The sequence below is a fragment of the Danio aesculapii genome, chromosome 13, assembly GCF_903798145.1.
Source record: "Danio aesculapii chromosome 13, fDanAes4.1, whole genome shotgun sequence".
NCBI lineage: Eukaryota > Metazoa > Chordata > Actinopteri > Cypriniformes > Danionidae > Danio > Danio aesculapii.
The window spans coordinates 36,248,689-36,263,623 of NC_079447.1; the positions used below are offsets into that span (position 1 = coordinate 36,248,689).

The window sequence follows — 14,935 nt, forward strand, 5'->3', positions numbered from 1 at the left end:
TTCACCACATCCATTTATTTAAAAAGTGCTCAAGGTGAGAAGAGGAACTTGTACTGACATGCAAGTTAAGACAGGGCAGTTGATCAAAAAAAAAAAAAAAAGAGAATACAAATTCTAGTTAGTTTAAAACAGTTCATGACAGTGACTTGTAGCAGTGTGCTTGTAAAGGGAGATCAATAGCTGTTATTATTATTATTATTATTATTATTATTATTATAAAAAACAAACAAAAAAACAATAATAATAACAATAATAATAATAATAATAATAATAATAATAATAAAAAAAAGAGGGGGAAGTTTAAATGTGATGACATCAAAACAAACGGCCAGAGACTCAAAAATAACCTCTCGACCTCTTTTAATGTCAAACCATGAAATGCAGGAAGGGTCCCGCACTGAACGCACATGTCTTCAGGTCTGACATGGCTCATGTTGTGAGGGCAGCATACGAGCGAGTAAAGGCAGTAAAAACATGAGTACTTTGGCGAGCCTCAGAGTTTTTTGAGACGGCTGTACATGTCTCTCTTGCTGCGTTCTCCAGCCCAGGTGCGGCTCTTCAGACGAAACTTCCTCAGGTCTTCTTTAAACTCTTCATGAAGCATCGGTCTATACATCTGGGGCTCACATACTGCCTACAGAGGGGGAAAAACATGTATAAGCTTTAATGAGAAAATAAGTGCAATAGAAACACAACTTTGAAAAATAGGACAGTGAGGTGCAACTGCACATATTAATCATAAAAATCTTCAGTAAGGGTGTTTTGCTTGATTAATCATCATCATCATCATCATCATCATCATCATCATCATACAAACCTATTTTTTGTCAGCAGCATGAGGAGAATCTTTAGATTAGGGGCCGTTTCAGAAAGGAGGTTAAGTGAAAACTCAGAGTATCTTAACCCTGAAATGACAAACTCTGGGTTTTCCGTTTCAAAATGGCAGGTTTGTTAAACTGGTGAAAGCAGTGTGAGTCAAGCCCGTTTCTGAAAGAGAGGCAACTTTAACTCAGAGTCAGTTATTGTGGTAACTTACTCTGTGAACATAACCTGGTCAATAGCAGGTTTTATTCTCTAAACTCAGAGTTTCTGTCAGTCTCCTTTTTTAATGATGAAGCTGTATTTCTCGCCTTAGCCTTATGTTTCCACCCACCTATTTTAATGCTCATTTTGGAGATGCGCATAAAAACGATTGATGGAAACCTCATGATGCACATAACTTTTGAAAACATGCGCATAACCGAGTAGAATAAACTTATATTCGATAAGATGCGCATAAACTACAACGTAAACACTTTTACTGAAGAAAATCCAGTATGTGCATTCAAAAAAAAGTTTGTTATTCGAGATCATATGTTGAAAATGTGTGAGAATGGACAAACCAGCAGGCTGAACACGCTGTAACATCTTAAATTTTGTTTTGGTCATTCTAAAACGCCTGAACCATTTCAGTATTAGTGTTATTATATTATTAAATACCTTCAGAGCGTCTGGAGCGTCTGTTCTCCACGTCTCATGGCTTCAAACGCCACCACGCGATTATTGGGTGTCAGCATTGTCTTCTGAGGTGCAAGTGCATATATTAAATAAATAAAAAATTGATGCAGCTTCTTCTGCCGCAGTAAATTCTGTTTTTACTGTGATATTTGGCACCCCTTTCAGGAAGTGACTATTTTGTTCTCTGCTTTATTCGCACATCTTTTATGTGTTATTTCAGTTTTGCACATAAATTTAGTTAATATATTTGGATCGAAACAGCTATTGCCTACATTTCAGTCACACAAAGAAAGTCACAAAGTCACCTACGAGAATGGCTTGCCTTTTTTAATAAATAATTATTATAAATTTACTGACCTTCAACAGGGACATGTAGCTATTGTTACTAGATTAATATTCTTTCTAAAAACAATAGTTTAGTTCGGCTTACATTCTAAAATGTCATATTAATCTCAATCACTTGATCAATAAAAAAAGGCTGACAAGTGATCTTTTAAAACTGATCAACGTGTATAAGTGGGAACACGTGTAAAAACTTTATAAACGTCACATTACATTACTTATTTTATTATACTTAAGTTAATGCGTAATTTTACATTTTAAAGTATTTGAGCAGCTGTTTTCCCACGCTAAGTCTCTGTTTCACTGATGCAGTGGTGTTGCTTTTTAAAATATATGCTCATATTTGCTATAACTTTGCAGGAGCACATCAAGTTCAGCTAGAGAAAGAAATGGTGATCTCTCTTTTTAAGATGTTGCCAGTCACTCGCAATATCTGCGCTCCATTAATAATGCCTTTTTAACAGTCACGGTGTGCACGCTTAACTCCGAGTTGGTCTACTCAAAGTTGATTGACCTAGCTCAGGTCCACTATTGTGAAACCAAAAACTCTGAGTTTAATCTATCGGTGTCTAATCAGAGTTGGTGAACCTCCTTACTGAAACAGGCCCGTCTCACAGACAGGATTACCACAAATTAGGTTCAATACAAAATAGTTCAATAAGGACGAGTCATTTTATAAACACGCCTGCATTATTTATAAATTATTATTACTATTACAATTTATTCATAAACATTACTGGTGTCCATACTGTCGAAAGAAAGTAGAGAGAAAAAAAAAAAAAAACCTATTTTAACATTCGAAAATACTTGGTGAAAGTTTGTCAGTTGAAGTAGCTCAGACTTTAGCGAACAAACCCTAAATCAGTATTGATTCGTTATATTCAAGATTAGGTTTGTAATTAGAATGCTATAATGAGATCTAATTATAGCATCTATATCACAATGTGTTAATTCACATAGCCACGTCACAGAATATGTAATGTTGAGTTTGTATTTTAATTTGCATCCATTTGATGATTTTAAAAGCATTTAACAATAAAGGATTCATTTTATTGAATGGTTTTTATTTTGTCTTCAATTACTGTACCTGAATATTGCTCGACTCAGAAAACGATAACACCGTTTATTTCAATTGTATCTTTGTTTATCTACGCATGTAGATTAGATTTACTATATTTTATGCATGATTTAGGCACCTACAGAATCATCCCAATCAAATCTAGTATTTCTATTTGGAAAGAATTTATCATGTTAAAGTCATTTGGTGAAATTATATTCAATATATATATTAAAAAAAAAAAGTCACAGAATAATATCGCAATGTCAGATTTTATAAATGAGACACCATGTACTAATAAATGGTCTTTATTACAAACATTTACATGTCTAAATGTTGGCGATCAGTTTGTGTTACATGTATAACAAATATGTAAAAAGTATTATTTTCAACATCAACCCATGTGTGATTTAGATTTTAGAGAGTTGTATAGTTCAGATTTTTATTTATTTATTTTTTTTTTTTTATTTAAGATAATCCTGCTTTAATTTTATATAATACATGAACAAATTAATAAATTTGGAATTTTATGTAATCCATTTCTCTGAAATGTCAGTACATAAATGTATATTTTTTATTTAAATCAGTTTGAAATATTAATTCAATAAGAATTCGTTCAAAAGACTTTGAATGTTTCATTACTGGATGAATCAGTATTCAAAAATCTTTTAAACATTAATCAGTGACAAATTTCAGTTGCATAGTCTTCATTTGTGTAATTATATTTACTTTTAGCATCAAGTTACTTTCAAATTAGCCATCATAACTTATGATGTGTAAGTTATATAAATAAAACAATACAAACATAAGAAAAAATACATACAATTCTCTTGAAATGTAGGTTGTAATTTTTTTGCAATATTTTGCATGAATTTAATTGTATTATCTTTCCAATTTTCTATTTAATTGTATTATCCTTCTGTGACTAAAATATTTAAATAAATATATCGGTTTAATAAATTTGTTTTGGTCAAAGGCACCAATCTATATTATCCATATTCACTGAGAAATGGATACAAATACTAATTTTCAAAAGGGGGTGTACTCCTATTTGCTGTAGTTACATCTCTAATATTAGATTGAAATTGGAAAAGAAAAAAAGGAGGAAAAAAAAAAAAAAAAAAAAGTACATACTTTGTGAATCTGGAAAAAGTCTTTGTAGCCTCCTTTCAAGATATAGAGTTCGGGGTAATGGAGATTGGGGTATTCATTCATGAATCGATCTCTTTCTCTAACGTAGCGACACATCCGCGGACCACGCTCAGAAGAAAATTCACAGTGGAAAATCAGCAGAACGCGCTTCTCGGGACAGTCTGGGAGAATAGGATTGTGTAAAAAGTAGTCATCAATTTGATCCTCTTGATGGAGATTAAGAGGCACCCTGAAAGAAACATGAGTTTTAAAGATCTGCTCAATACTACAAACAACTGCAGTCAATTTAATAAAGCTGCAAGTGACTCTTACTTTAATATGGCCGCCCTCATATTCATACGGATAACGGCAGTCGATGACAAACATCCTCTCAACTAGATCTTGAAACTGTCCGCTCATTGCTTTAACCATCTGTAAAAGCAGAAACAGATGTCAGCAGAAAATTGGATTATGGTAAAGATGCCAGTGTATTATACTTTGTAAAGATGACAAGGCCTGCTGGTTTGTTCTTAATCAAGCAACTGCTTGTTTTGCATGCACTTGAATGTGAAATACACATGGGATATATCTTTGCGTTGCGACTTACAATCTCTGGAGTGATGTACTTCAACTCTTGGTGTTTTCCTTGTACTGTGGGCAGTGCAGGAGCCTGTTTAAAAAAAACAAAAGCATGTATATTATACACATTTCCTTAGACAATGTTATCTGTGTATATAATAATAATAATAAATCAATTTTTATTATAATTATCTAAATTACTTAAACATATATTTTAAACAGGTTATTGTTATGATGATGATGATGATGATTATTATTATTATCTAAATGGCTATATTTTAATAATCACTTTATATTTTAAATGGGTTGTTAATAATAATAATAATAATAATAATAATAATAATAATAATAATAAACAACTATTATTTAAATGGCTATATTTTACATTTAAAATTGGTTATTGTAATTATAATTAATATTTAAATGGATACATTAAAAAACATTTTATATTTAAAATGGGCTATAATAATAATAGACCATCTAAATAGTTATATTTTAATACCCATTTTACATTTAAAATTGATTATTATTATTAATATTATTATTGAAATGGATATTTTAAACACCATTTTATATCTAAAAAGGGTTGTTCGACTACTACTGCTACTACTACCACCACCACCACCATCAAAATGGTGATTTTTAATACCCATTTTACATTTAAAATGAATTGTTGTTGTTATTAATCTAAATGGCCATTTTACATTTAAAATTAATTTTATTTTTACTATTTTATTATAATTATCAAAAGTGCTTTAATAACCATTAGTATATTTTAAATGGGTTACCATTATTATTAATCATCATCATCATCATCATCATCATCATCTAAACGGCTATATTTTAATAACCATTTTATATTTTAAATAGGTTATTATTACTACTCTTCATCATCGCCGCAAAAGGGCTATATTTTAATAACCAATTTTTTTTATTTAAAATGGGTTTACTATTATTAAGAAACCAAACTGTTCATTTTGTTTAAATATAAGAATTTAATACATTTTATTTTTGAAAAATTAAGATTTCACTTTCAAAATGTATTACACAAATTTTCATATTTTAAGTATTTAAGATTTGAAATATTTAACACATTACAACAAAGGAAATTAAATAGACATGCAAATTTAACAATATTAAATATATACACATTTCATAAATTACTATACTATATTAATTTATTTATACATTTATCAAATTTGATAAAACATAAGAGAAAAACAAATTTAAGAATGATATACATCAACTGTACAAAAACTTAAACCTGGCTTACTCACCTTGGTGAAATCTCCAATCACATTACTAGGATCAGTGTCCAACATTCTTTCAATCTGAGAGTGATTAAATGACTTTGACCTCTGAACCTATAAGGAGAAAGACCAAAATCAGGACTCCATGCAAATATGCACATCAGCATCATAATATAAAGTTTATTTTGTCTTTTTCTGACCTGATGAACAACATCCTCCTGCTCTGTGGGTGACACTTGTGTCCCTGCCAGGCTCCGTCTCCTCTTCACTCGGACAGGCGTGTTCTCATCTTGTGGTCTTTCAGGTCTCTTGAGCGGGATGCGCCCAACTGGACTGGGCATAGATGGAGATCTAAACAATCCACGTGGACGACAGCGAACAACAGGCTATGGATAATCAAAGTGGGATTGGTCGTTAAACAGGTCATAACCATATAAAGAAAAATGTTTTAAATCTAGGAGTGAAAAAAAAAATTAAGAAATTTAACAACATACTGAATCACTGTCAAGACTTTGTTTGGCCACCAGAGGAGCAGTGAGAAGACTGTCCATACCCAAAGGAACCTCAGATTCATTCTGAACAAAAACACATGAAGGTTATTCATAAAATCAGAAGAAAAAGCAAGACCATAGTCTTGTCAGGATACTGGAATTTCTACCTTAAATGCAGACAGAGAGAGAGAGACACAGAGAAGAAAAAATAAAAATAAGGATAATTGATGACAAGGAGTTAAAACATCAGCCTTAAAAAGCCCATATTATGGGTTTTTGAAAATGCCCTTCCATGTAGTGTGTAAGATAGCTCTAAGTGAAGTGAAATATCCAGCTAATGCTTAAATCTGTAAGTGTACAGTGTTTAAAACTATTGATTCATCTATAAAGGAGTCGACTCATAGTGCTTCAAATGAGTCGTCTTGATAACGAGTCATTAGGTGTTTCGTGATGACACGGCTACGAAACAAGTAGTTGCGCGCAAACCCAGGAGATTTGAAACCTGCAGCCCCGCCCACTAACACAGAAAAAAAGCCCCACACACACACACAAACACACCGGTGGAATGAAGTCAGGCTGTGCAGATGGATACTATCGATAGCCTACCCAAAGATGAAAGCTCAGCATTATAACCCAGAGTGCTTCTGGAAACTAAATGCTTAAAAAGAAGACTTTCTCGGTTTGTTAAAGGACGGATCAGTAAAGACTGTCAGAACATGGATCGGTGCATCATGAATCAGTTTCTTCCCCCATTTCACCAGAGTACGTACGTGCGATTAAAATTGCCTCGTTTACTCTAGCTTGCAAATTATGTATTTAATTGTGTTTTGTTACTTGTAACTGTGTGTGCTGTATCAGGTTAACTCTTTATTTTCTCATATCGCGTGTAAAGCCACGTTGAAAACGCGACGCGCTTCGCTTTGTTTACGGATTGCCAGCTATTCCTACACACATGCAACGGTCAAGTTTCAAAATATTTCAGCTCAGGTTCAAGGGAGCTGTCTAAATTGCACCCAGCAAGCTGAACTGGCGCTCTAGTCTAGGCGAACGGTGAGGGTTGTGTGTGTGTGTGTGTGTGTGGTGTGTGTGTGTGTGTGTGTGTGTGTGTGTGTGTGTGTGTGTGTGTGTGTGTGTGTGTTAGTGTTGCCTGTGTTGCGCAGGGCCGGTTCAGCAAGCTGAACTGCCGCTCTAGGTTAAGGACGATCACCTCGCCCTCAACCCGAAAGTGAAAACAAAAGTGACCCGTTAGCAAAGTGGGGACAGGGGGTGTCGCAGATATAACCAAGGACGCGGGTGGTAAGGGAGGTGTCGCGGACGTCTCCCTCTCTATTGGTGTTGTGTCTTCCAAGGAGGTGGTGTTTGTGTGTGCGTCTGTGTGAAAAGAGCAGGTGGAGGGTGACGTGCTCCTCGCCAGTTCTTGGAGTTTTTGCTCAATAAAATAGTTGTCAGTATTTTCTAGTCCATCGTCTGTATTAACATTCACCCACTGGCAGCCAAAATCCACATCTTACACTATAAAGCGTGTATGCACTGTGACGACTTTTATATTGTTGATTAGCTGCTGGGCATTTCACTCTGTCTCGCGCTGAAGGCTGTCAGTTTCGTCCAATCGCAGCAGGCTGTCATCGGTCCAATCAGCGCAGATTAGCTTTGCGCTAAGGATGGTTTTGGGTACAAAGGAATCGCTGAACGATTCATATGGGAGTCGCTGGGATAATTAGGTAAAAATAAATGCAGATTATGAGACCATGAAAGTGTTTTTTGACCTTGCATGCATATTAGACTGTTGTTGGAGACCCTTACAACCTAAATATGACCCTATTTCATGTATAATATGGGCTTTAATGTTAGGAATTGTTACCACTGATCAAAACAGGGCAAGTCTTTAAATTCTCATTGGTCTTTAATTTCTCACAGACCAAGCCAACAACACAATGTAAAATTTTAATTTCTTAAATAAAAAAAAAAAAACAGGATTTACTAGGCAAAGTGACTAAACACTGAAAACATCAGCTACAGCCAATAAACAATCTACACTATTCTTTAGGCAGATCTAATTGTGATCGTCTTTTTTGTTATTGATTTATGTTAATGAAGGCAATTACTTGAAGAATAGTTTGCTTGACACTACCTTTTAGGAGCCATTTTGGCACTAATTGGCAAATTAATGCCCATTGAAGCCCAAGATCATGTAAAAAAAAACTCAGCATGTGTGCAGTGACAAAGATGCACAAACCAAAATAGATTTTCTACAGCATTTGTGCTTGAGGTTTAAATTTAATAAAACCAGATATGCTATGTGTTAAATGCCGGAAAAGTAGAACACAGAAGCAGCTTGAAGCAGAAAGTGCGATTATGTCTGCAGTCTGGAGGCATTATAAAGTCAAATGACGACAACATTGCCATAGCAAACTGTGACAAATGTAAACTTGGGATTGCCTGCCGGGTATTTTAAAGTTGTGGTGCTATTCGCTTTTTATATTAGATTTTTTTTTTATATTTACTGTTGAACAAAAGTCCAAACGTGAGGAATTTGTGTTATTTATTACTTTATTGTTTAAGCTCTCTCACAGAAGTGCTCTGTTTGTTAACAGAGTTGTTGAATGTTAAAATAAGGTGAATTTTTAAAAAAAAAAATAAAGGAACATCCTGGATCGGTTTCTTCGCTCTTCTTTATTCTTTATGTATTATAGAAGTATCGGACCGGGTTTCAGTATCGGCAGATACTCAATTCAAGGGTAAAGAAAACCTGATCAGGACATCCCTAAAATAAACTGTTTCAAGCATCCTAAAATGCAAATGTGTGGGAAAAGTTTGGAAATGTGGGCATTTGTTTATGTACTTCAATGAGTTTTTGAAGGTATAGATACGATTTCAAATAACGTTAGAATCAACATTTATCAAAATATCGATACTTTTGACAACACAACAAGCTAATAGAAGTCACCTCCACATCATCAAGCCCCTCCAGAAAGCCATCATCGTCATCATCATCTTGAAGGCATGAGAGCGATGGGCGGCGCAGAATGAAGGGACTAATTTCATTTGGAGAGTCTGGCTGATTGGAGGGTGGTGGGGAGAGCTGGAGGAAAAGCAGGAAACCATGGTGTTATATTAGCAACAGTTAAAGATTGTTAATTTGAGGTTTTTTTTCAGGGATGAACGTTGTACCATTAAAGCAGGAGCAGAGTTTGGTCGGCAGGCAAAAGCATCCTTGGAGCCTCCAGTGGAGCGAGTGCGACAGCGCAGCGCAGGCATAGAGGGCTTCTTGAACTCAAAGTTCTCCTGTAAAACGGCAGATTGGAATCAATCTAAATTCCGTCCTGGGAATTATCAGAAGCTGATAGCCATTTGTAAAATTAGTAATGAGATTATACTTTTAAAACAAGATATTTGTTTCTGCTATAGGACTACATTCATAAAGAGAAAATGTATTGAGACCACTTCAACGCTTTAGTCACTGTGGAATAATTATTAGGTATTGGTTTATTTAAAATTGAGAATACTACTATTATTTTCAGAAAGGAAACATGACATGCATGTTTAGCTCCTCCCCTTCTGGCTGAATTTATTCAGTTTACATCTGCAGAAAACAATAACTAAAAGGTGCAGCTAGAGGTGATTGCATTATGCCCGCCCAACAAACACACATCCTGGTGACGACAACCTCACCTCAGCGATGTTTTCTTTATTGGCACTGTCGTGTGAATGAGTCCACACTCCATAACGGGAGGGATCCAATTCTTTACTCCTCAGATTTGGACTGTGACCCAAAAATTGGAGCTACCAAATAAACATTACAAACAACTTTAAAAATAAATGCCAAAATTTGAGGTGGAAAAGTAATTCTGAAAAGTCAGGGGTCAATGCAGTACTTTTTTGTAACTACTTTCAAAAAGCAAGGATGCATAAATTAAGCAGTTTAAGCATTTACAACACTGAAGCAAATAAACGGTTTAGAATGATTTGTAAAGTAAAGATCATGTGACCACTACAGACTGGAGTAATGGCTCTAGAAAATGTCACAATTCTCTTCCATTTTAAAATCTTTTGGATTTTTAACATTTCACTATTAATTTCAAACAGTTATAGTCAGCAAATTCAACACTTACTGGCAAAGAGTGTATCCTGCGGATGGGCATTTTTCTGTACAAACACAACAAACATTTGTATTAAAACCCAAGTCAACACAAAAAAAAACAAATGTGTTTAGTGATGAACATGCTCATCCTTAGCATTATAGTACATCAGCACTTACTCATTAACCGCTCGTGTGGCATCCTGCATGGCCTTCTCAAATCTGTGTAGATAAAGAAAAACTCTATTGAACAGTTCCCAGTGTTTTCAAAAGCCCCCTCCCACGTCAACCAAACAAGTCCAGACGACAATCCAGCTCATTTATCTCTCAGTCCAGGCCACTCACAACTCTACATTTAACAAATACACCCTGATGCCCACCTGTATGCAAAACAGCCCCGGGAGAAGGAAAAAGGGGGGCATCTTCTAATTTACCATATGCCCACACAACGCAAACCCCCTCTCAAGCCACTTTTGTTGGGAGAGGGGAGCAGGCAATGGTGTTCTGGAGAGGGAGGTGGTAAGGAGTGTGTCTCTTTCATAGCATAGGAAAAATAGAGAATTAGAGTTGAGGAGGGGGTTCCTAGTAACCCTGACAACCTCACACACAAGTATTACAAATCTATTCAGATGTTAGTGCTCACAGGGCATGAAAAGCGTGCCACTAGTCACCCAGCCCCCCTTCAGCAACGTGCCACAACACACAGTGATGTGAGAGGAACCCAAACAGCTGTAGGTCTGGCTGTAGATAAATGGATTCCCACTGACACCAAATGGCATGTAAAGGGGAACTGTCCCACTCAGTGTTGATTATTGGAGAGCTGGGACGCATTTAGTGAATGTTGTGTACATAAAGCATATCTGAGCTTAAATAAACTGTTTTAAAGTCATTTCGTGGCTCAAAACAGAAAACTATTTTAGTTAAAACAGCATGTAGGTGACTGAACAATTCAGTTTAGTTTTTTAAACTGTCCATTTAAAAGTTCAATTTGACCAAAGGTTGAATTTCATCTTTACCCACCCTGAAGGGGTTCCCCATACCTTTTTTTTCTACCTCTTTTAATTTTTTTTTTGTTGAACAAACATAATTTTAATAATGTTTGAAGACAGTAATCATTAACAAATCAAAAACAAGAGTGAAACTGATGAAATGAATGAAAAAAATAAAATAAATCAAATGGTTACAGGTTTCCAACGTTCTTCTAAAATGATGCCTTGTGTTCAACAGAAGAAATGTACTTAAATGGGTTTGGAATAAAGTATAGGGTGAGTAAATAACGCGTTTTAAATTTTTAAACGACCTCTTCCTTTATGACATGCTAGATTGTTAATAATATATATAAGAGACTAAAATCAAAACTAATTTTGTGGCTCAGAACATTAAACTACTTCAGTCTGAACAACATATGGGTGACTAAATGATCACAAGTTTAATTTGTGCTTTAATAATGCCTTTAATAACTGGATATGGCTGAGATATCTAGTGATCTGTGATTTACGCCAGCATATGTTCAGTTAATCTGTAAAAACAGACATGCTGAGCATGTGTATAGGCCACCTAACGGCAGGGACTAGATTAGATGTATAATCCTCAAGCCAAGCTTTGTCTCATGTCAGAAATGAGACAGAAGAGTCATATACTCACTTCTGCTCAGCATCCAGAGAATCTAAAGGACTGGGAGACTCTAGTCCAAGACCTGTGGAGAAGCATAGAGGTAGACGCATGAGAAAACCAGCCCAAGCTCTTAAAAATATGGCAGAACCACACTGTATAAAATCATTACTGGCATTCCAAATAGGATGAGCTGTCGTACACCTACGCAGTATGGCAAACGGCTTTAACATTCCTTTTAACCAACTCATACATTTTCATTAGCAGCCCTAACGTGCATGTAACTGCAGCAAACTAGTCTGCTTTTGGTTGCATATGTCTGCTTTTTGATGGATTAAGTTGCACTTGAACAATACCATTTTCATCTAAAAATGATGCTACTGTGCAAAAAAACAAAACACATCTTCTGCAGCAAGCGACACTGTGGAAGAATGTTACTTGTTCAGCTTACAGGAATGCACAATACTTGACAAAACAACAGGGAAGGACTTTAGAAAGTATGTTGGGAGTAGCATTTCTTTATGAAGTGACGCCTTTAATTAATGGCCTGTGTGAAAGGGAAATAATACAGCAATGTTGTGGTCTCTAAACAAACGTTACTAGTGCTTAAAATGCAATAAGTAATGACTTCAGTTTTACACATTTTAAATATATGAATTGCTTTAAAGTCAAACATTGCAACACACCATTGCAGTAATTGTTACAATATTGATGGCTAATTCGCAACGCGGCTTACGTGTCAGTGAATGCTTCAACGGTCTAAATATGCAATATCAGATAATATTCAGTAGATTGGGGAAATAAAGAAAAACTACATATTACCCCCCAAAACATTTTTTTTTTCATTTAACAGAATAAAGCAACTCAAATATGTAACCACTTGGGGATGAGTAGGTTTTCATTTTTTAAAAAACCAAGTTATCCCTTTAAGAGCTGAGAGCTAACATAGCATTGATCTTCTTAACGTTTAGCATGAAACTTTTTTTTTTTTTTTTTGCCATTCCATCAAACTCGCTGGCAATGCAAGTTATGTTTTTTTTATATTTTGGTGAACTAACGGCCAAATATTAAATACCAGATAATGCAATAAGAACTTAAAGCGGCTTGTCATACTCTCTCAAATTAAGTTTCACAGAAAAATACATTCATGTTTCCAAAGCGAACCTGCATCAGAAGAGGCATCAGAGGCGAAGGAAGGAATCTTCAGGAGGGGCAAGTTTTTCTTCCGCTTTGGAGTTTCACATTGACTGCATCAAAACAAGAAAACAAACATTTTAGAGAAATGAAAATGAATTGCGTCATGTTTGTTTTCGCCTCAAATAACGCACTAACGTTACACAAATACATTAATAACGCAGCGTCATTATTGAAAACAGCCAGCAAACAGTTCCAGGAAGTAAGCTGCAGCGATGCAGTTATTTATTTATTTATCCAATAGTCAAAAAAAAAAAAAAAAACAGCCCAGCTCCCCTCACCCTCCAAGAACAGCGAGATTATTCATGTTGAGAGCCAGGTTGGTGACAGGAGACAGCACCGCCATGGGCCCGGGAGAGGCCAGGCTCTTCATGCAGGGGGAGCCCCGAGCCCCGAGCTCCGGCAGAGTGAACCGGGGAGCTCCGAGGACTGATTCGGGCCCAGTGCAGAACGGATCATACACAGGGCTGATGTCGCCAGGAATCATGTCAATATCCATTTCTGAAAAGGATCGTCAGGTGGTTGTTAAAATAAATATCAACCAGGCGCGTTAAAAAAACACAAAGGGTTAAACCGAGTTAGTAACCGCACTGCGACCCGATCCGGGCTAAAGCTTTTTAGGGTTTAGATAAACAACTTGGAGAACTCTGCATAATAACGACGGCCGATTACACAAATCTAAATAAATATAAAAACTCAGGGGGTTAAAAATCCATCTTCTTTGTTGCCAGAGAGCTGCCGATTTAATCGCACTCTTTCTGACCTTATCCAAACTCTGCTGAGGAAGTGCTGAATGTAGCTCTTATTTATGTTCAAAACATGCAGTCCGTAAGCGGCAATCTAAGTAGCCAATGAGCAGCGTCGTTACATCTGATTCCTCCAATGAAAGAGGTTTCCTCTTTTTTCATCATCGTTCTCAGTGAGAACGTAGGCGGCGCAAAGAATGACAGACAACTCTGACGTCCAATGACAGCCAAGAAAACAACACCGCCGCTGTGAACTCGTCCAATAGCGTTTCTGTTTACTTGAATCGGGTGGGACGAAAACGAATAGTTGTTCAGAAAGGAAACATTTTCCCGCGGAACGTTTCAAGCTGCAGCTTGGTAACGCCTTCATTTGCCGGACAACCAATCACATGCTAACCTTCTCGCGCGGAATGTACCATTCAAAAAGACAGGACAAAGAAGTAAATATATCGTTGTTCAATATAAAACAAATCTTTAAAGAGCGTTTATTTTTGGTAAATTATTTTTGCAGTTACTTCTAGATATTTTCAGCAGCATTTTCAGCAATAGTGGAATGTGCTGTCAGCCATCTAAAATTATATGTATTTTTATATATGTATCATATATATAAAGCTGTATTCATATATTAATAGAGTCAAAAGGTTACTAAAAAATATTATTAAAAATGTGAAATTGAAAGAACATTCTTTCACTTACAGATGTACATTGTAAGAGAAAATACATCCACAAATTGATGTTAATCTACTCACTCTCGTGCCATGCAAGTTGATGATTTAGATTACTTCTTTTTTGCTGTTTACAAGTTTGACATTGAAAGAAAGATGTTTGGCTGATGTGATATTTTTTATTAATAAAACGTGGATCAACAGCTACACACAGTTTAAGATTTAAAAATATACATATAAAATTTATATGTGTTACTGCTGATAGACCTTGTGATCAGCATGTGCAAAAATCAA

The 14,935-nt window shown here is 35.6% G+C and overlaps 1 protein-coding gene across 1 annotated transcript; it reads right to left on the reverse strand.

Annotated features, from left to right (window-relative positions):
• Nucleotides 1–288: 288 nt before the first annotated feature.
• cdc25b (cell division cycle 25B) lies at nt 289–14,028 on the reverse strand. Its single transcript, XM_056471351.1, is given in 16 exon segments — nt 289–634; nt 4,031–4,270; nt 4,272–4,277; nt 4,361–4,459; nt 4,635–4,697; nt 5,884–5,970; nt 6,057–6,242; nt 6,351–6,431; nt 9,295–9,429; nt 9,519–9,632; nt 10,020–10,130; nt 10,460–10,493; nt 10,606–10,647; nt 12,070–12,121; nt 13,201–13,283; nt 13,512–14,028. Coding segments are annotated over 16 exon segments (1,692 nt in total). The 5' UTR covers nt 13,730–14,028; the 3' UTR covers nt 289–493.
• Nucleotides 14,029–14,935: the final 907 nt, after the last annotated feature.